This window comes from Capricornis sumatraensis, chromosome 9, assembly GCF_032405125.1.
Source record: "Capricornis sumatraensis isolate serow.1 chromosome 9, serow.2, whole genome shotgun sequence".
NCBI classification, from domain to species: Eukaryota; Metazoa; Chordata; class Mammalia; order Artiodactyla; family Bovidae; genus Capricornis; species Capricornis sumatraensis.
Window position 1 is genome coordinate 48,950,079 of NC_091077.1, and position 23,708 is coordinate 48,973,786.

At 36.5% G+C, this 23,708-nt stretch overlaps 2 protein-coding genes across 2 annotated transcripts in view; both read left to right on the forward strand.

The window, feature by feature from the left end:
- The first annotated feature begins 1,218 nt into the window (after nt 1-1,218).
- Nucleotides 1,219-16,591, forward strand: MYOT (myotilin). Its single transcript, XM_068981442.1, has 9 exons — nt 1,219-1,574; nt 5,581-5,755; nt 6,561-6,665; nt 9,523-9,569; nt 10,657-10,789; nt 12,041-12,248; nt 15,362-15,527; nt 16,065-16,198; nt 16,419-16,591. The coding sequence occupies exons 1-9, from the start codon at nt 1,219-1,221 to the stop codon at nt 16,589-16,591; spliced, it is 1,497 nt and encodes a 498-aa protein (XP_068837543.1).
- Nucleotides 16,592-18,589: 1,998 nt separating this feature from the next.
- Nucleotides 18,590-23,708, forward strand: part of PKD2L2 (polycystin 2 like 2, transient receptor potential cation channel) — a 43,255-nt gene continuing 38,136 nt past the window's right edge. Inside the window, exons 1-4 of the mRNA XM_068980520.1 lie at nt 18,590-18,620; nt 19,313-19,414; nt 21,349-21,482; nt 22,028-22,284. Of these exons, the coding sequence (XP_068836621.1) occupies nt 18,590-18,620; nt 19,313-19,414; nt 21,349-21,482; nt 22,028-22,284 (524 nt within the window). The remainder of the gene's footprint in view (nt 18,621-19,312; nt 19,415-21,348; nt 21,483-22,027; nt 22,285-23,708) is intronic.

Sequence of the window (23,708 nt, forward strand, 5' to 3'; positions counted from 1 at the left end):
CTTCAAAGCTGCCTTAATTCCTTCTGTACATCCTGTTTGCCATTTCACAAGAAAAAAATAATACAGGAATGAAAGCAATTTCAAAATTTAGTCTAAATAACATACTAAACACAAAAATAATTTAAAGTGAAACCAAATAACTAAGAGAACAGCAAGACCAATAACTAGATAATAAAATCAAAAAATAACAAAAACTACAAAGGGATCTGGAATACAGTAACTTATATACATACAGAGATACTTGAATGCAGTCACTCCTTAATTATCATCTAGTTTGGTACTATGGTCAATTGGGAATCAAAGGGAGAAAAAGAGGCAGTGAATTATAAGGCAAAACGAAATCCACTCATGGTTGACAACAGTGAAGCACAGGCGTTTGCTGTACTTTGTGAAATTGTAAAAGGATGAAGGAGCAAATATGAACAGCAATGTTCTTTAGAAAAGAAGCACACTGCTCGCCTGGATTCACCATGTCATTCATCACAGATCACCAAGGCATGAATTAATGGTGCATCAGAAGAGCTGTTCATTGGTATTGATGAGCAATGGGAAGAATTCAAACTGAATAGAAGCTAATATATTTAACTGTTAATAATTTTAAATCAGTAACTCTCTGTGGCTAATGAAACTGCAGGCTTTTGTCAAAAGCTAAATATGAAATAAAATTATCACACTGAGCAACATCACAAATTTTTTTTCATAAACAAACACTTGGCGAACTCAAAATCAAAACTTTTCCTACATCTTGAAGCCCCCAGGTGTGCTTGAAGAATCATCCAGAGGCAAACAAACACTAATGAATTATTTTTTCTTATTCCCAAGTGGAAGTCATTTGTGCAAAGGCAACGCATAAAGGAATGGAAAGTCTATAAGCCAGAAAAGTTCCACCTTGAGATGACTTTGAAAGTACATAAGCTTTAAGAAAAAAAGCACATAAACTCCTAAAGATCTTAAACAGTACCATTTTTATGCAAATACTGTAACTGAATCACTTTCTTCTTTTGAAGGAACAATATTCTTCAAGAGAAGGCCACTCCATCAAAGCCAGGAGCACTGTATTCCCAGGATCTCAACAAGGAGGCACAGACCAAGGTCGCTTCTGATTCACTGCAACCTTCTGTAATTCCAGGCTTGCAGACCCAGATTCAAGACCCCACCCCTTCAGGAGCAAGTCATTACAATAATAAGTTGCCTTCAACTTCCATAAACCAGCTAAACATGTTTAACTACGAACGTCCAAAACACTTCATCCAATCCCAAAATCCATGTGGCTCCAGACTTCAGCCTCCCGGACCGGAAATCTCCAGCTACTCTAGCCAGACCAAACAGTCTTCCATTACCATCCAACCCCGCCAGTGCACAGAGCAAAGATATTCTGCCTCCTCAACAGTGAGCTCTCACATCACTATGTCCTCCTCTGCTTTCCCTGCTTCTCCTCAGCAGCTTGCTGGCTCCAACCCAAGCCAAAGGGTTACAGCTACTTATAACCAGTCTCCAGCCAGCTTCCTCAGCTCCATATTACCATCACAGCCTGATTACAGCAGCAGTAAAATCCCTTCCACGGTGGACTCCAAGTAAGTGAGCTTAAAAGAAAAAAAAAAAAAAATATATATATATATATATACACACACACACACACATAGAGAGAGAAAGAGAGAGACATAGTTAAGATTGAACTGTGAATCCTGGGAGCTAGTAACTGGGGGAGAAGAGGGATGGGTTATGTACGTCATTCTTCAGTATCAAAAAAGTCAATGTGACCTCATGGTCTCATTCCATATTTCTCCTGGAACACCTTGAACCAGGGTACTGGCAATAAGTCATCTGATCCATTCTCCAGTGTCCAGGTTGAGTTAAACCCAAATCACCTATTACTTCATATTACACAATTACTTACCTATTATTTTCTGTCTTCAAAAGAAGATTTCTAACATACCCAGGATCAGTGAACTATTTCCCCAGCTTTAAGTTCCTCATGCTGTAAATTTGATCACTCTGGTTCTAAGCTTAGCTGAGGTGAACACCTGTCTGCTCTTCTTCAGATAGGATTTCCTCTCACATAAGCAGAGGCTATTAAGTTTCTTCTCAGTTTTAGTCTTTTCTTACTATCCGTCTTCCTCTCTGATCCTGAATATCCACTTGGCTAAAAAGAAAATATGGGATTCAGACACTAAAGTATGTGAATTTTTCCAATGATCAGAAAAAACGGCTTGAATAGATAAAGGTTCGTGACCTTAAAGTTTCAAAGATCATTAAAACCACACTTTGTTCCAACCGGTCAGACCAATCTAAATACAGGGAAGAATACCTGCAGACTTATGCAAGCATGTACTATTTCCACAGCCCTAAAACTGTCCGAGGAGAAACTGATATGAAGAAGGACATAGTGGTTGTGCTTTTTTTAAAACATGAAGTAAATACTCAGTGCTTATGCAAACTTTGGGCTATCAGTTTTCCTATTCCTTGGCTGGCTAGAACGTCAAGAGAATTAAATCAGAGGCATCTGAAAAACTGATGGAATGTGTTTTGTTGGTTACAGGCTTATCAACAGATATGCTGAAATTCTTGCTAATTTCTCTCAGTTTTCTCTAGAGGCTAATTTTTCAAGAGATTCCAATTGTTAGTGGTCTAACCACAGCAAATCAACTTGCAAAGAAAATTTTTCAATATTTTTAAAAATAAAAACCAAGAAAGCCAAACACATTTGTTAGAATCCTACAGATATTAGGTAGAACCATCTGAAATGGCTGATAAAAATTTTGACCTACAAAAAGGCATTCTCACAGGTTTGGCCTAAAAATTGTAAAAGATGCCTTCAGGAATTAAGAGCCCTCTTCTCCTCTTCCATCCCAAATTCCCATTATACCCATTATCACACATTGTAGATTTTCCTTAGTTACATTTTACCCAGATAATCTTCTTCCATCTAGCTTTCAATTATTTCTAAATTTCCTGTATAAGCATATTTAAATCTAAAATAACCTTTTCTGACTACTATATTCTTCTTAGTAAAGTCTTTAATCCTATTCCAAATTCCTGTCCAGAAAAGAAGGGCATCAAATAAATACTAGCGAGCCATGACCATGTACTTAGTTCCATGCACAGAACTAAAGAGAGGAAAAAAGGATGAAATGGAGAGGATGAGAAATAAAGCACAGAAGGACCCCAAACTAAAGATCAAAGATCCAGCTTTAGCTGTTCCATTTTCAGCAATCATAGATAACTCTTTTAATCTTCCCACAGCCACTTGATACCCATTCAGTGTCCAGCTGTACAGGGTGGAAAGCTCTGGCCCTTTGAACATTTGTGCACAACTCCCTCATTGTGAGGGGCTTAAGTTTGCTCTGTCTTCTAACGTAATTCCTTGGATTCTGACCTAGAGAAGCTTGAAAGCTTTAGTTAGCTTTTCATCAGTAAGGAACCCTTAAGCAAACGTTTCATACATTTGCTCGAACCAACAGACTGGAAATTTAGAGGAACTCTTTAAGTACTCTTTTCAAAAAGCTTGCTGTGTGACATTCAGCATGACTACCTTACCTGCTAGGTGATTCAGTATGTTGATCTATAACGAAAGTTAAGGATTTGAGTGATTAATGTTAGGGGGAGAAAACCCTATAAAGCACTGTGCAAGTATAACGTTAGTTTCTAATTATGAACAGATAGCAAGTCTTAACCCTTAAACCATATAAAATGGTAATAATGCAGGTTTTCAGTGAACAAAGTGACTGAAGTTACATAAATACATTTAAGTAACTCTCAGCCTTGGTTTTAACAGTCCTTTAGGAGTTCTCAGACATATTACACTATAATATGACAATGTGACAAAATTATTATTTAATGCTAACTCACTTTACCAAACCTTTTAAAAAATGGTAGGCTAGCTCAAAAAAAAAAAAAAAAGGCAGACTATTCTAACTTCATACATTTGAAGAAATAGTAGATCTATAAAACCAAGGGAATTTTAACACTTTGACCTGGGAATTTAATCTTAAAACAAAACCACCTTATTATTTACTTAAACACTTTGTTTGGCTATTTACTTCACTGAACAAATCAGACTTTAGTTGAGGATTGATATATGCAATCCTGAATATCTGGAATACAACAAGGGAAAACGTATATATTCAACTTTCAATAGAGTATCTTGAATACAATGAAAAATATTCATTCATTGAACTAATAGTATCGCTTCACTATTTTGAAAGCCTCAGGTTAGTAGATATAAACAATACAACAATGAGTAACAAAACATCTTTTTTCCCTCAGTATATTTACAATCTAGAGATTGCTAACCAAGTCCCCAAAGTCTGCAAAAATTAAAATCCTGGCTCCACTCAGAGGAAATATATTTCCCCTTAGCTTACAAGTTCTTTTAATGATCCTTGAGAATTTTTGAACATGAACATATCAGAGAACAGACCAAGGCTTCCTCATCTGGATATCTGTAGAATGTTTATTATGATAATGGCAAAATATTCAGAGGGCAGTGGCCCATTTTCCCACAGAATATAATATCTATTATACTAAATGGGTATAAGCTAGCACCTGCAGCGCCCTAAGTAAATAAACTAGGTAAAATATGAATAAATTTTGTTAAAAGCATGAGCTATCTAACAGATCTAAAAATACAGGACTCCCTAAACACCACCCCTGCCCTCTATTAGAATCAGCAGGGAAACTCTGAGGGGTGCAAGGATGTCTTAGAATAAAATTTAGGATTGGAATTTGAAATAAGGATTTAAACCAAGCTCCTCAAATGCCATTCAAACTTGTTTTTTTCCAGACCCCCTTTTTTCTCAGTTTACATTTCTTTCTCCTTCCTCCTCTAATCATCTCTTTCTCTAAAAATCACTTTAGCAACATTAAAGAAACTATTACTTTAGAAGTTGTTATATAGTGCCATACTTGGATTATCTAGAATATGAAATTAATAGAAAGTAGAAATTAAAGCCAGAGATTATATAAACTGTAAATTCAATTCAAAGCAAGAGAATATTCATTGAACACCAGTAGTCATGCTGGTAAATGTTTAACAATCAGCTCTGGAGGAAGGTGGTAATTGTGGTACTAACCAATTTCCCTAGTGTATATACTCTCACCAATCAATTTCAGACTTTCAACATGAGATCACAGTGAGCTGGGAAGAGACACTAAAAATCATTCTCTTAAGCCCATATGAGTCGGCTCCAGTACACTAATGCTTACTATCCACCCATAAATCAAACTTAGGAAATTCAACTGGAATATTGGAAGAGCCCTCATGTTGCCACTTACTGGACTCACTTTCACTTCTTTAGGGAAGATCTTCAAGGAAAAACATTCTTCTTATGTCTAATCTAAATTGCTCCTCCTGCTACTTAATTTTCATTTGCAAAGACAAAGAGGAAAGAAAAAACAGCTGGTAACCATTCCTATAAAATTCTTCTTAACTGTTATTAAGGCAATTGGTATTTTAATAACACCAGCAATACTAAGTGGTAAATTCAACCTACCTAAAGGTGACTGACAAAAAGATGCCAGTTCTATTTTACCACTTCTTAAAGATCTTATTTTTAAAAAATCTTCTTTTTATTTTTAAAGCTACCAACAACCCTCAGTAGGCCAACCTGTAAATGTTAAGTCATCCCAAAACGCAAATGCTAAACTCACACCAAGGACTCCTGACCACGAAATACAAGGATCAAAAGAAGCTCTTATTCAAGATTTGGAAAGAAAGCTAAAATGCAAGGACAGCCTTCTTCACAACGGAAACCAAGTAAGCAAGATGCCTACTATGTATAAAAAGACAATAGAACTATAAAATCTAATCTCAGTAAGAGAGTTGTTTCTGTCTCACAGAGCTATGTCCATATAATCAGCAAGGGATAGGATTATCTAAAAGGAGGGAATATTTGGATCCTATACTGTATTTCTCTGCATGAAACCCTTTCTAGGAGTTCAGTAGTAAAAGAATGAAGCAAATGGAAAAAAAAAAATCTGAATGACTTAATTCAAATTTTGTTTTAAGTGTTGCCTTCCATCAAAATGTCTGATGACCAAATAACTAATGGGAAATACTGTCAACCTGACTTCTTCATGTACTTTGGTATATACAGTTGATGCAAAACAGTTACAATTCTTATTTTGCACATTGTATTATTAGTCACTGATATCTGAAACAGTACTGTTATGTGCCTTTAATCCACTACTGGATTGGCCAAAAAAATTGTTTGGGCTTTTTGAAAGAAAAAAAAACACGAGTTTGAGTAAACTCAGGAAGATAGTGAAGGACAGAGAAGCCTGGTGTGCTGTAGTTCATGGGATCGCAAAGCATTAGACATGACTTAGCAACTGAACAACAACAAAGCTTGTCTTCCCTAGGAAAAAAAAGAAAACAGAGATGAATATTTACAGATGAAGGAAGTGGAAATGCTTTGAATGAAAGAAAATGCTTTCTTAAAAATACAGTGTCTATCATTAAATAGGCATAATTATGTTTCTTTGTGGTGGTTTTAATAAAGTCATATAAACAACTTTTATTAAATCTCATTACTATCTCCTTTATGATTCTTTCTTTAAAGCGGCTAACATATGAGGAGAAGATGGCTCGCAGATTGCTAGGACCACAGAATGCAGCTGCTGTGTTTCAAGGTCAAAATGACAGTGAGGCACAAGATTCAGCACAGGTAAATTAAACTAATCTTTATCTAACTGGAGCACTTTTCTTTCATGTGATTTTTAGATGTATGCTTTTCTAAATATTTATAACTAGCATTTAAAGCAAAAGTCAATTACTTCAATGCTGCATTAGATATAAAAAAGGGCAGGCCATGACTGGTTGAATACATACACAAAACTTTTTAACTTTACCCTATTTTCTGGTGATTCTAATATCTGCGTATGAAATATTACAAAGTCAAAACACCAGAAGGCTAATGGTGTCACTTTTCATCTAGACATTTAGAGGTCAGTTAGACCTAGGACTCTCCCTACAACGTCTACATGTACAGAAAATTTATGAGTTGTAAATCTTTAACAGGATGGAAGTTAAAACTCTAAAGAAAGTAATTGCAACCTTTTGTCATAAGCTGTTTATCATTTCAAAGTTTTAAAATAAACTCATGTACTAATGAAACATCTAATTCCTTTGACATGTTCCATGTATTTTGAAATGCTTATTAAAAACAAAACAGACAACAAAAACCTTATGAATAATGGCTCCAGGATTAACAAAAGCATCCTTTCCAAGAAGGGATTAACTTTATGGAGAACATTAAGTGAATATTCCACAGGCATGTTCCTGACCAATTTTATTTTAACAAGTTAACCTCAAAGAGAAGTGTACTGCTGGAGAGGCAGAATGAACAGCTATTGCTTCCTGTCTTCCTTCTGTAGTTATCTCTTAGTCCTTCAGAAACTGGGAGCAAAAGAGATGAAACCATCCATTCAAGAATTCCAACCTCATAAAAAGCATCCTTCTAAAGTATAAGAGGAAAATAAGATTGTTTCTATTTAATGTGACTGTGTGTTAATCACTCAGTTGTGTCCCACTCTTTGTGATCCTACAGACTGTAGCCCACCAGGGTCCTTTGTCCATGGAATTCTCCAGGCAAGAACACTGGAGTAGGTAGCCATTCCCTTCTCCAGGGGATCTTCCCAACTCAGGGATCAAACCCCGGATCTCCCACATTGCAGGTAGACTATTCACGCAGGAGATTCAGGTTCAATCCCTAGGTCAGGACGATCCCCTGGAGAAGGGAATGGCTACCCGTTCTAGTATTCTTGCCTGGAGAATTCCATGGACAGAGGAGCCTGGTGGGTTACAGTCCACGGGGTCACAAAGAGTCAGACAGTACTGGGTAACTAACACTTTCACTTTTTCACCAAATGTGGCTAGATCTACTAAAAAGGATAGAGTGGGGTCTATCTAGCACAGTAAGTAACTAGAACCTGAGAACAGAACTTAAATCTCTCCTAGCTACTAAACACTTCACATGCTCATTTATTCAACTAATTTATATGAACCATCTACTGTGTGTTGGGCTCTGGAGTTGGAATAGGAGATTAAAGCAAGAATAAGATATAAATATATCTCTATAAGAAGAAATAACTCAAAGTAACATCATATTGATGATGGTTTATCTTACAAATTCAATGTATGATTTCAAGGGCAAGGATGTATTGTTTTTCTCATTAGTTCTTCAAAAACTTTAAAATGAAGATGATAGTACCAAGAAAAGAGACAGCAGCAAAATATATTATGAAATCAAAAAAGAAAAATCTTACACTTCAAATAGTCTACTTAAATAATACAAAATGTCATCAAACTATTGGGTTGGCCAGAAAGTTCATTTGGGTTTTCCCTAAGAAGTTATGAAAAAACCTCAATGAACTTTTTGGCCAATGCAATACATATAAGCAAAAACATCATACCTATGAATACAAATCTATATATATATTCAAACCACTATAGGAAAAAGTAAAAAAACTAAATTTGGATACTATGATTTTAAGTGGATTTTTTTTACTAAAAAATTTATTGATTGCTCTTTTTTATATTTTATTTATTCCTAATTGGAGGAGAATTGCTTTATAATATTGTGTTGCTTTCTGCCATACTGATTGTTCTTTTGACATTTTGCTTAGAGAAACTCAAAGCCTCACCAACAATTACTGCAGTTATAAGAATTTTGTTTTAGAATGACAAAATACAAACAAAATTAAAGTTCATCCCAAAATAAATTATCTGTATTTATTTGCTATGTTGCTATACAGATGTTTTTCATATGTCCAGGTAAGGACTATATTTTCTACTTCTTTGTATCTCTCACTATATCAAGCACAATGAAATATGAGAAAGAGGCACACAATATCTTACCAATTAATTATAATATTCATCAATTCCTGATTTCATCCTCAAATATGAATAACTTGCTAGTGCTCATATATAAATCCTAAAAGATGGTTGCTTAAATTAAATACATCATTTTTAAGCAGGAAGTAATATTGTTTTCCAAAGGCTATTCATAGCTTCCAGAGTGTCCATCAGGATTTTGTGCCCTGAGCCAAAAAGAAAAGTATTTTCCAGTCTAATACGTGTTTATTGCTGTTGGTGCCACTTATGAGTAGTAAGCATAATACCCTGTTATCTACTGCCAGTACGAGTGACTTCATGACTATTACTGTTTTACCAAAGGACAATATGTACTATGTGCTCCCATTTCAAATACACCAGGGGGATTCATCATCCTTTGACATAAAAACAGTCATTTGAAAAATGAACCACCATCAATTCAAAGTTTAGTTAATTTTCATAAACCATATCTACTGAATAGTCTTAATTCTATAGATTTCTTGCTAGAATACTAGAAGGTTAGTATACCATATTTTAAATGCTTAACAGCTAAATATATAGAACTATCTATGACAGTACAAACACAACCCGAACAGAAATGTTCCTTTCAACTACAACTACTAAATTCTGCTTAATTTCAAGCTAACAGTGGCATGTTAACATTATCACTTTGTTTTAATTTCAAGCAGCACAATATAGAACATGCACGACTGCAAGTTCCTACATCACAAGTAAGGTAAAAAAAATGTTTTTAATTTTAAAGAAGTATGTATTTTGCTATCTAAAACGTGTTCATATTTTTTTAAATGTAATATTTACAAAATCCTCAAGTTTCTTACAAACCTTTTATAAAAAACAGTGTCACCAGAGGGGATAGTGGGTTGGCGGGTGGATAAATTAGGAATTTAGGATAACATACACACACTTCTAGGTACAAAATAGATAAACAAAAATGACCTATTGTACAGCACAGGGAACTATATTCAATGTCTTGTAATAACCTATAATGGAAAAGAATCTGAAAAAGATATATCTGTATATAGCTGAATCACTTTGCTATACACCTGAAGCTAACACAACACTATAAATTAACTATGCTTCAGTGGTAAAGAAACTGCCCACAGTGTGAGAGACCCAGGTTCGACCCCTGGGTTGGGAAGATCCCCTGGAGAAGGGAATGGCAATCCATTCCAGTACTCCTGCCTGGAGAATCCCATGGACAGAGGAGACAGGCGAGCTACAGTCCATGGGGTCACAGAGTCAGACACGACTGAGCGACTAACACACACACAGAAAAGTATGGCTATAAAAAAGAAAATAATGTTTATACTGCTTTGGAACCAATAGAGAAAAACAATGTGAATTTTCTAACGTCCAAGATGACAATAAAAATGTTTATCTGTTATTTATCACAACTGTCTCAGAGGAAATTTTTTAAATGTCTTGGTCAAATAAGCCAGGACCATGTTTCCATACCAAACTTTCTCATAATGAAAACCCAATCCTAATTTTACAATCTTTGCATGTGACTAGAATTGTCCATGCATTTTAATAGATTAGTTTCTTCATCAATTCATGGCACTGAAAAAAAGAAACAAAGACGTATCATTTGTACCAGATGTTTCTAAATTGCTACCATTTCTATTAGTCATCAAATATGCCACAGATAAATACAGCTCTGCAGCCTCTCTCCATTGTTACTACACTATCAGATCAAACAACATAGCCTCTGGGGTCTCAAATGTGATGGGTAAATTATATTTGCATGAAAGGAAGAGTAATGACAATTCTTCTACATAGTGATTATTAAAATGTTTTTGTAGAAGCAGATCATCTTCAAGGGGAGACATGAGTGATCAGGATGCAATCCAGGAGAAATTTTACCCACCTCGTTTCATTCAAGTGCCAGAGAACATGTCAATTGAAGAAGGAAGATTCTGCAGAATGGACTTCAAAGTAAGAAAAAAGTTCAAAAATATTGGAGAAAAATTAAATGGGATACTAGGTTTTGAAAAATGCCTCCTCCTCTTCATAGCTTTCTACACAGCCTGACAAGTAGTATGTATGTGTGTGTGTGTGTTAGTCACTCAATCGTGTCTGACTCTTTGCCACCCCATGGGCTGTAACCCACCAGGTTCCTCTGTCCATGGAATTCTCCAGGCAAGAATACTAGAGTGGGTAGCCATTCCCTTCTCCACGGGATCTTCCTGACCCAGGGATCGAACCTGAGTCTCCAGCATTGCAGGCAGATTTTTTACTGTCTGAACCACCAAGGAAGCCCAAGTAGTATGTATAGTGGATAAGAACACTATACATAAGTTTACCTGGGTTAGAATCCTGGCCCTGCCGTTTTCCAGCTGTGTAACCTGAAACAAATCATTTAATATCACTATCCTTTTGTTTTCCCTGTAAAATGGGAATAAAAATTGTACCAATGTCATAAAGCTATTTGAAGATAAACTGAGTAAATAGGTATAAGGTACTTACAATAGTGCCAAACACCTAATACCCTATATAAGTGAAGCTTTCATAACAACAGGATTTCCTAAGTAAAATGCCTCAAGAAATTCAAGCTGCCCTGCCCTCTCTTGGCCTAGAATTCTTCAGGCTAAAATAACTTATTAGAAAGGCCTACATTTTTATTATCATCATTTTGGAGAACTTTTTCATCATAAAATATTTTACCAGATTCCTTATGAGTGAAATTCAGTGTACAGATTTGACTGTTAAGGCTTATATGAAAACACTTAACAAAATGTCATTCATACACCAGAACTATAGCTCCAGAACACTCTGTTTTGGAAAGGTTATGAATTAGATTAGCAAGATTCATATACATGTGTCTCTAGGACTTCACTTGCATTTGCCATTAGCCAGAAAATCCATATGACTTCCATATTCCTTGTGGAAACCAATATAACATAAATTAATGTCCTTAATATAGTAATTAAGAGATCTTAAGGAGCCTGAGGCTGTATATGAAAGAGCTAGATGTGGTTTGAGATAGTCTGAAAATACTATATTAATTTCAAGGATTATCATTTTTACTATTTTGTTAAAAATTACTGAAAGAAAATATCTTTTAAGATCGTACTCTGCATTTTTAATCACAAACCCACTCAGATACTGAATTGTTAAAATTCATAAATGGACAAAGGGGTTCCAGTGATCTGTAGTTTAAAATTCTATCATCTTGTTCCTTTCTAGGTGAGTGGACTACCAGCTCCTGATGTGTCATGGTATCTAAATGGACGACCAGTTCAATCAGATGATTTTCACAAAATGATAGTGTCTGAGAAGGGTTTTCATTCACTCATCTTTGAAGTGGTCAGAGCTTCAGATGCAGGGGCTTATGCATGTGTTGCCAAGAACAGAGCAGGAGAAGCCACCTTTACTGTGCAGCTGGACGTCCTGGGTAAGCTTTCAAAGAGATACCAGAGAGCTCCTTAAAAACATGTCAAATCAAAAAAGAAACTGTTGAAAAAGACTTTACATTTAAGGTTAATGTCTATACTATAGACTCTAGTAGAACATCAATTTTTATGTAAAAGCCATAGTGGGCAGAGGTTGAGGGAAACTCAAAGAAACTAGAATGACAGATCTACCACTAAAGTTTTTCTGGAAGAGAAATAAGGTAACATTTCAGACAGACCAAAGAAGGTAGTGTACTCTAGTTACATTTTTAGATGTACAGTATTTGTAGATTAAACATTAAAGTGAAAATTTTTAATCTAATCATATTTCTGGTCTATAGTCTAAAACAATCAATCTGATTCACATTTTCACAAGTTATTATAATCACACATAGTTTAAAATTGAAGAGTAAATGTTAACTTTTAGCCTTAGGCTATGCACTTTTCATGCAAAGATGGGCTCGATAAAGGACAGAAATGGTATGGACCTAACAGAAGCAGAGATATTAAGAAGAGATGGCAAGAATACACAGAAGAACTGTAAAAAAAAAGATCTTCATGACCCGGATAATCACAATTGTGTGATCACTCACCTAGAGCCAGACATCCTGGAACGTGAAGTCAAGTGGGCCTTAGGAAGCATCACTACAAACAAAGCTAGTGGAGGTGATGGAATTCCTATTGAGCTATTTCAAATCCTGAAAGATGATGCTGTGAAAGTGCTGCACTCAATATGCCAGCAAATTTGGAAAACTCAGCAGTGGCCACAGGACTGGAAAAGGTCAGTTTTCATTCCAATCCCAAAGAAAGGCAATGCCAAAGAATGCTCAAACTACCGCACATTTGCACTCATCTCACATGCTACTAAAGTAATGCTCATAATTCTCCAAGCCAGGCTTCAGCAATACGTGAACTGTGAACTTCCTGATGTTCAAGCTGGTTTTAGAAAAGGCAGAGGAACCAGAGATCAAATTGCCAACGTCCACTGGACCATGGAAAAAGCAAGAGAGTTCCAGAAAAACATCTATTTCTGCTTTCTTGACTATGCCAAAGCCTTTGACTGTGTGGATCACAATACACTGTGGAAAATTCTGAAAGAGATGGGAATACCAGACCACCTGACCTGCCTCTTGAGAAATCCGTATGCAGGCCAGGAAGCAACAGTTGGAACTGGACATGGAACAACAGACTGGTTCCAAATAAGAAAAGGAGTACGTCAAGGCTGTATATTGTCACCCTGCTTATTTAACTTCTATGCAGAGTACATCATGAGAAATGCTGGACTGGAAGAAACATAAGCTGGAATCAAGATTGCCGGGAGAAATATCAATAACCTCAGATATGCAGATGACACCACCCTTACGGCAGAAAGTGAAGAGGAAAACTAAAAAGCCTCTTGATGAAAGTGAAAGAGAGTGAAAAAGCTGGCTTTAAGCTCAATATTCAGAAAACTAAGATCATGGCATCTGGTCCCATCACTTCATGGCAAACAGATGGGGAAACAGTGGAAACAGTGTCAGACTTTATTTTGGGGGGCTCCAAAATCACTGCAGATGGTGACTGCAGTCATGAAATTAAAAGACGGTTACTCCTCGGAAGAAAAGTTATGACCAACCTAGATAGCATATTCAAAAGCAGAGACATCACTTTGCCGACTAAGGTCCATCTAGTCAAGGCTATGGTTTTTACAGTGGTCATGTATGGATGTGAGAGTTGGACTGTGAAGAAGGCTGAGCCCCGAAGAATTAATGCTTTTGAACTGTGGTGTTGGAGAAGACTCTTGAGAGTCCCTTGGAATGCAAGGAGATCCAACCAGTCCATTCGGAAGGAGATCAACCCTGGGATTTCTTTGGAAGGAATGATGCTCAAGCTGAAGCTCCAGTACTTTGGCCACCTCATGCGAAGAGTTGACTCATTGGAAAAGACGCTGATGCTGGGAGGGATTGGGGGCAGGAGAAGAAGGGGACAACCGAGGATGAGATGGCTGGATGGCATCATTGACTCAATGGACGTGAATCTGAGTCAACTCCAGGAGTTGGTGATGGACAGGGAGGCCTGGCGTGATGCAATTCATGGGGTCGCAAAGAGTTGGACACGACTGAGCAACTGAACTGAACTGAATACACTTTTTACAAGAAACTAGTCTTTAATTAAAATATTACAATTTAACTGCTTTAAATATATCAGTTTGTAATGACTTAGGATATACTGCATCAGAGATATTTTGCTGTAATTCACTGTTTATTATATAAAAGCTTGATCAAGTTAAAGGATGGACAATCCTGAATTTGTATTCTATCCAGATGAATGAAAAAGCTGTAAGATTATATGATATAATAAAGGACCTCAGACTAAGGGAAAAACTAGTGATCTAGAAATTTTAAACACACACATACCACACACAGAATTCAAGGGATTATGCTTAGGACAAAACCTTTCTATGCCAGTAGCTCCAAAAATACTCTAATGTTAGAGCTGAAAAAGACTTCAGCTGGCATTCATCCAATCTCCTCACTTCTCCTTCAGAAAAGCTAGGGTTATAGTATTATAGTACCAATTACTCTTCCCTCAGATATTTGAAGAAAAGTAAAGACATAATATTACTGGCATTTGTATATTATTTTATAATTTACAAAGTGCTTCTTCATTCATAACCGTAACTGATCCTCACAGAATTTTGTTCAGTGTGGGCAGAGCAGTCACTATTACTTGGGTATCACTTTATAATAAATAAAATTTAGTCTCAGAAAAACTAAACAAAATTTTCCCCAATGTGCATGGCTGGTAGGGCAAACAGAATTTGGACCCAAGTTGTTGGTTCTCTTTCCACCACTCAGTCTGTCTCCCTATAGGTAAGACGATGACAACATAACTTAAATTATTCAAATGAAATGTGATTATAAAGTCAATTCATCATTACATTACTGTTTTAGAATTATAAATAGTATACAACAGTATTACATATCATTTTAACTAAAGCTGAAACATAAACCTTCTATTCCTGTTGTTAGTACTTTCTAAAACTTTTATATCAGCATACAAACTTCATAATACTTTGGTTTTACTTAATATTTTTATAATATTTCAAATACATGAATTTTTTATTAATATGTAGCAAAAGAACACAGAAGAGCACCAATGTTCATCTACAAACCACAGAGTAAAAAAGTTTTTGAAGGAGAATCAGTGAAGCTAGAATGCCAAATCTCGGCCATACCTCCACCAAAGCTTTTTTGGAAAAGAAATAATGAAATGGTACAATTCAACACTGATCGAATAAGGTAGGATAAGTATTTTGAGAGTTAGTTACACTAACTATAGTATACTTGGGTGAATCCAGTTATCCTTTGAAATGCATTTTAAGTGGCATGCATTTGTGACTTCAATTTGTCTAATTTTAAATATATATATAAATGAAACTAACACGATACTGTAAATCAACTATACTTCAATTTTTAAAAATATATAGAAATATATTTAAATATATTTAAAAATATATAGAAAATATATAGAAATATGATAAGCCTCACTAAACTAGATTCCACTAATCAGAAATTCAGCAGTTAAAGTAGGCTAGGATTTACCTGTTTACTAACAATAAAAGAAGATGACTCAAGGAAATAGATGATACAAACAAGATTAGGGGGATGTTTAATTCAAGAAAAGCAGTAGTTATGCAATGACTGGCTACAGACTCAGAATTTCCAAAGTCTTTTTTTCTTCTTACTAGTCTGACTCTGTAGGTCACAGACATCATAAGTAAAATCTCACAGAAAAACTAATTCCTTTACTTGCAACTTGTAATTATCTCTTTCCAGTTTATATCATGATAACTCTGGAAGAGTTACTTTATTGATAAAAGATGTAAACAAGAAAGATGCTGGATGGTATACTGTGTCTGCAGTTAATGAAGCTGGAGTGACCACATGTAACACAAGATTAGATGTTACAGGTATGTCACACTCTTATAAAGTGCTATGTCAAGTGTTATAGAGAACTTAACTGAGGTTTAGTAAGAAACACAAATTCCAGCATAGTATAAAATCTGAGGGATTCTTCTCATACATAGTCAGTTTTCTATTTTTTCTTTTCCTGTCTCATAACGAAAACCTAGTGCAACCCATGTGTTTAGAACAAGTTTTCTAAATTAACTTTTATTTGATCTATTTCAGCCCGTCCAAACCAAACTCTTCCAGCTCCTAAACAGTTACGTGTCCGACCAACTTTCAGCAAATATTTAGCACTTAACGGGAAAGGTCTGAATGTGAAACAAGCTTTTAACCCTGAAGGAGAGTTTCAGCGGCTGGCAGCTCAATCTGGACTCTATGAAAGTGAAGAACTTTAACCACTCTACCAACATTGGAAAACACAACAACTACATTATCAATAATACATTCAATTAAATTTCTGAAATAAATCCATAGCTGTATTAACAGATTATGGCTTTAATTAGGTAACACAACTAATATATATTTATAATACATTTATCCTTTGATTCCTGCACATTCTATTTACCTCTCTGGTTTGTGAAGCCTACAGAAAATCTGGATTTGTAATTGTAGAAGATCTTTAACAAATGTGAGATTTTAACATTTAAGTCATACACACACCTACGGGTTATAAATTAATATCAACATTTTAAACACATCTAATGCTTAATAAGATTTACTGATACTGCTTTCTAAATACTGTTTTATCTGTTTTTTCTGATGGGAATACTAACATGGTATAGATTATCTGAGTGTTCCTTAGTTTTACAGAATAAAATTTAAAATATTTAAAACAGACTGTCTCCTCTTCACAAAAGTCTAGATCTTTAAGATAAAACTTCTGGTTTATGACCCTCAGCAAAACCTATGAATAAGCTCCAAAAGGGCAACAATACTATATCCTAAAACAGTTTATCTTGGTGAAGCTCACGGCTCAGTTTATTCCTCCTGATACAAAGCTAGACTTTTTATGTTTGCACCTCAAAGGCAACCACAATAACTTAAAGCATGATATTATCTCTCCTGAAATTGTGGTTTTGTTTTAACCAAATAGGTTTCTAATTTTTCAAGATCACTGAGCTCAATGGATTAAAAATAGTCTGCAGTCCTCTGCCTAATTCTTATAGTTCATGTAAATTTGAATACTTATATGGGAGAGGGGTTTCCACCTCCATTTCTAGTTCAGATAACCTATTACTTTAGGAAACATAATTTTGCCGGCCTCTGAGAGTCCCAGTACAGGAAAGGGCAAATCCTGTATATCTTTAAGCTAGGCTAGTAGCCTTCTTTTTCTCAGGTCTCTACTCTACTGGCTGCTGGCCTTCTGCTGCTGCTGCTATTCCTCTTATCATTGATAGTCATTGACCCCTGCTGCTGTGTGGCCTAGTTTTCCTTTTTATCTGACATGAAACAGCATTTATCAACATTATTCTATATCTCTTTCAGAGGAATAACAAAAAGTGGCTTTACTTTTTACTTTCAAAACAGCTTGACGGGTTTCTCAGCTGGCTAACCTGGGGCTTTTCAGTTTATCCCTTTTTATTTTCGTTTTCACCAACATGAGAATCCCCTCCAGTCTCACATTCTGGCAAGCTAGTGGATGCCTTAATTTACAGTCAAATTTGTTTTTTTCTATCTATAGCTAGTTTACAAATTTCATCTTTGCAAAGCTTCTATGTCAGATATGAGTCTGGGCTCCCAAGAACTACTGTTTCGGCCTACCCTTTTACATCATCACTGCTAAACAGATTTTTTTCCCCAATATATGTATTTCAACATTCTCTTCAGCCATATTGGGTGGAAAGCGGGGTGGAAGCAATTTCTAGCAACAGCTCTCAATTAGTAATAATCTGTTTCTTAAAGCTGCAGCGGCGGAGTGGAGTCTCCGTTACAATTTCGGGCATCGGCGTTGAGGAATCCTTGCCTCAATGCGACTTTGGTAATTTATTCTCCTCAGTCTCTTCAAGTCAATACAAGGACAAAACACCTACCTTTCAGGAAGGGGCAGTATGAAGACCAAACAAGCCAACAGATATTAAAGAGTCAAGAAAAAGTAGCCCATTATAATTAGTTACTACGATTTATATGATTATGCCCAGGCGTAACGCCAGGTTTGCCCTAGAAATCGACAACACGCAGGAGACAAACGCCGCCATGCCTACACCGGTCTCATGCCTCACGCCAAGCCATTCCACGCAGCCCTCAGTGCGCACGCGCTTTCGCATCTTCAAGCCCCGCATGCGCCCGTTGTCAGAGGACTCAGGCGCGCAAGCTAGGGGCGCACGTGCACGAGAGTATCGCGCAGGCTCTGAAGCCCTAGGAAGGCGAAACGGGCGTCGTGGTCCAAGTCGGCAATGGCTGAGGCTTCCCGGTGGCACCTAGGCGGTGAGGGGCGCTCCTAGGGAGTGGGTGGGGCAGGGCGGAACTGGCAATTCGAAATACCCTGCAAGAAAGTTTGTAACCCCGCATGATTTCTGATGAGAGATATAATCTCCAGATCGGTTACCCTTCACAGCCTCTTCTTGAGAATCAGAAGAGGCTCATTGTGTGTGACAGGAAAAGAGAAGCCTCGAAGAGACATCTCATCCCTTGCCCTTGCATGAAGCTGGATCTGGGTGCAGCCGCTTGCTGTACACTGGCCTTCGCTGAGCCAGCCTTAGAAGGCCTTTGTTGATCGAGGGAGTAGCGACCTTAGCAGAATCCCAGGCAGAGTCCTTTTTCCTCCTCAAACAGGAGCCAGCCATCCCAAGCAGTGTTGACGGATGGCGAAAAACGATTAGGGACAGATGAGGGGATTTTGTTTGGTTTGTATTTTGCTTTTTCAGTTTAAAATAAGACTGGTGAGGAAACATCCGGGTTATAAAATTCATTATGAACAGTCATAAAATGATTGCCCACTATCACCATGGGAAAATGTTACTAATTATTCCTTCTTCATAAAGTGAGAGTAAAAACATAACCAGAAGCTATTGGAGCTTTCCTTCACAGTGTAAACAGCTAAAATTGCCTGTGCGTTTCCATCCCTATGATTTACATACATTATAAATTAAGGAAAATTTTTGTTTTATGTCTCACAGGAACTCCAAAACATAAACTGCGTTACAGAGAGGACGTAGAAATTAGAACCACACTTCAGGAGTTGTTACTCTACTCTATTTTTTTAATAAACTTATGTATATGTAAGTACACAGATGTAGATGAAGACATAACTAAAGTTATCTGCAGATGAAAAATAAAACGGGTTTTATTTTTAAAAATAGGCTTTCAGACTACTGAAACCTCTCAAAACATAGTGACACATTTTAAACACGTTAAATTCATTTAGATCAACACTATGACCATTTCTTTAGGGGCACAACTTTAAGTCACAGATGTAATAAAAAGCTTTCATACTCAACTTTGGTTGAATCAATTATTCCTGTTGGCAGTTCTATCTTGAATATAATTATTCCCTTGAGTTGCCAATTCTTTATTTCTTTTAGAGCCATACAGATATATCAGCTTCACCCTAGTCAGACTACAAATGGGTCAGACAACAAATAAGGCCTAAGAAGTTAGTCTTGATGTCTACTTTGATCTTTTCCCTAGCATTTTACACAGTTAATAGTAAAATATGCTAGTTCTGAGTTACAGGAGATAGAAATCAGTGCAAATCTTTAGGGAGGACCAGGAAAACATCTCAACCTACATTCCTCCTATCTGTGAGTTAATAGCATGATCAGCATTAAAGAGCATTTTGTCTTTATAGGACCCAGTATACAATATATGTAAGCCGGACTTATGTTGGTATGGCAGTTATTGGGCTGGCAAAAAAGTTCATTCAGGTTTTTCTGTAAGATGGTATGGAAAAACCCATACAAACTTTTTGGCCAACCCAATATTTATCAGTTAACTAATTAATTGGTATGTGGGAGTGAGCTTGAGTCAGATATTGATTAAAGAACAGCTTTAACCATCTCATAAGTTATCTTAGATTAGTTTTTAAATGCTTATTACAGAACATTTGGGGAGTGGAAAATATTTAAAATCACTCAATCACATTATTCAAGAATTTAAAAAAAAAAAACACCTTTTTATAATTAGGAAGAATGGGAAACAAAATCTCCAAAAGAGGATTTTTTAAATATTTTGGTGTATATAATGACATAATATGCAACATTAAAGAATGGCACAGGTTCATGTTTGCCATGGAATAATGTTGAAGATGTGTTATTACTAAAAATAAAGGTCTTCTAGCAAAAAAGAAAGACATATTTAGTCTATGCTGCTGCTGCTGCTAAGTCACTTCAGTCGTGTCTGACTCTGTGCGACCCCACAGACGGCAGCCCACCAGGCTCCCCCGTCACTGGGATTCTCCAGGCAAGAACACTGGAGTGGGTTGCCATTGCCTTCTCCAATGCATGAAAGTGAAAAGTGAAAGTGAAGTCGTTGAGTCGTGTCTGACTCTTCCCGACCCCATGGACTGCAGCCTACCAGGCCCCTCCGCCTGTGGGATTTTCCAGGCTCTATACCCTGATCTAATAGTCCATGGGATGGCAAAGAGTCGGACACAACTGAGCGACTAACGCTTTCACAGATCTAAAACCTACTCACCTACCCTAAAAAGAGTGAGAAAGAATACTAGTTAATGTTCTTTTCAATCTTATCATGTGCCAAACATAGTTTTAAGTGTTCCACATGAACTATCTCACTTCTCAAAACGTTAGAAGATATCCCTATGGTGGGACTCAAACCATTCTGTTTGATTTTAAAGTTCATATCCTTAACTACTCACTATATTGTGTTGCATACTCCCAGTGTTGGAAAAAAGCCAATTTGCATGATAGTATGAAAAATGTAGTCTCAGTTTTGTAAAAATAAAGTTGTCTTCTCTATACTGTGTATGCATTTAGAAAAATCTGAAGAATATATGCCAAACCTAACTCTTTAGTGGGTTAAAGGAAAGTTCTTCATGTTTTGTATTTTTCTATTTTATTTTTTTATTATTGCTTTTATAGTTAGCAAAATAAAATTGAATTTTCAAAACAAAATTAGGAACAAATTACATTTTTATCCTGATAAAAACTTGAGTTTTTTTAAGATAAATTTTAAAATAAAAAATTCTTTTCCTTAGTGACTTTTGGGATGGTAAACCCACATATGTATTACTTAAACAAAGTTATGTCATCTCTATTTTTGGACACATCTGTGGCTGGTGAAGAAAGAACCAACTTTAAGTCTATTCGCAGCATAACTGACTTTTGGAAGGTAAGGTGTGATTGGATGAAATAGTTTTAGGTATTGCATAAAAAAGCCTTTGGCACACATCATAGGGACTTGATACTTATTTATTGAAGGAATGAATAAAAATAAATGTCACTTCTTGAAACTATTATAATCAACCAGTGTTTATTGAGAACCTGTGTTCTCAGTGTGATATAGTTCTTACAACTTTAAAATTGTATATGGTGAAAATTACTGTTAAAAATTCCTTGAATTGCCAATAAATTCTTCGTCCATGTTGTGGCAAAGGGTTTTCAGTATACCCCTCAGAGAAGAAAGGTTATAGAAATGAGTTAACACTTGTTAAGTGCTTAGAACAGTACATAGAAAGTACTCAGTAAATGTTAACCATCTTCATTATAATCATCATCTACCATTACCATCACTAATGGTGGCTTGGCTAGTAATTTTCATACGTGTCCTCAAAATCACTGATTTTTATATTCTTATGGATAACATTATGAATGTAGATTCTGTTCACAGTTGATATGAAAATATTTTTCCCATAACATGTATTTTTCTATATGAAGTTTATGGAAGGACCCCTTTTGGATGGTCTGTACTGGGACTCATGGTACAATAATGAGAATCTGTATGATTTAAAGAAGAGCAGTCGCATCTACTATGAGAACATACTTTTAGGACTCCCCAGAGTCCGTCAACTAAAAGTCCGCAATGGCACATGCAAGGTCCATGCATTCTTTCGGTCTTTGATGGATGAATGTTATGACAAATACACTTCTAAAAATGAAGATATGGCTGATTTTGGCCTTAAACAGCATACTGAGTAAGTAGTGTAAAATTACACATAACTTCTGTAGTGCTTACCATTGTATCTTCAAACGACTGTGAAAATATATTTATTTTCTAAATGATACCAACAGAGAGCTGGCAGGTAAGGAGACTTTCAATAATAGTATCATCAGAGATGCAGTATTGACAAAAGGAAGAGTAAACCTGTTAATTTTTTGTTTACCATAGGATACAAAGTGGGTTTTCCCTCTCCTCAGCTGCGGTAGATGAAGTGTTCAGTTCAGTCGCTCAGTAGTGTTCGACTCTTTGCAACCCCATGAACCACAGCACTCCAGGCCTCCCTGTTCATCACCAACTCCCGGAGTCCACCCAAACCCATGTCCATCGAGCCAGTGATGCCATCCAACCATCCCATCCTCTGTCGTCCCCTTCTCCTCCTGCCCTCAATCTTTCCCTGCATCAGGGTCTTTTCAAATGAGTCAACTCTTCACATCAGGTGGCCAAACTATTGGAGTTTCAGCTTCAACATCAGTCCTTCCAATGAACACCCAGGACTGATCTCCTATAGAATGGACTGGTTGAATCTCCTTGCAGTCCAAGAGACTCTCAAGAGTCTCCTCCCAACACCACAGTTCAAAAGCATCCATTCTTCATGGCTCAGCCTTCTTTATAGTCCAACTTTCACATCCATACATGACCACTGGAAAAACCATAGCCTTGACTAGATGGACCTTTGTGGCAAAGTAATGTCTGCTTTTTAATATGCTGTCTAGCTTGGTCATAACTTTCCTTCTAAGTAGTAAGCATCTTTTAATTTCATGGCTGCAATCACCATCTGCAGTGATTTTGGAGCCCAGAAAAATAGTCAGCCACTCTTTTCACTGTTTCCCCATCTATTTGCCATGAAGTGATGGGACCAGATGCCATGATCTTAGTTTTCTGAATGTTGAGCTTTAAGCCAACTTTTTCACTCTCCTTTTTCACTTTCATCAAGAGGCTCTTTAGTTCTTCTTCACTTTCTGCCATAAGGGTGATGTCATCTGCATATCTGAGGTTATTGATATTTCTCCCAGCAGTCTTAATTCCAGCTTGTGCTTCCTCCAGCCCAGCATTTGTACTCTGCATATAAGCTAAATAAGCAAGGTGACAGTATTCAGCCTTGACATACTCCTTTTCCTATTTGGAACAAGTCTGTTGGTCCATGTCCAGTTCTAACTATTGCTTCCTGACCTGCATACAGGTTTCTCAAGAGACAGGTCAGATGGTCTGGTATTCCCATCTCTTTCAGAATTGTCCACAGTTTATTGTGATCCACACAGTCAAAGGCTTTGGCATAGTCAATAAAGCAGAAATAGATATTTTTCTGTAACTCATATTGAACACAAGGCAAAGTGCCCATTTTTGCTTTTATAATACTCAGTCAGCTTCTCTGGCTCTAACAAGATGCCCTCATACACA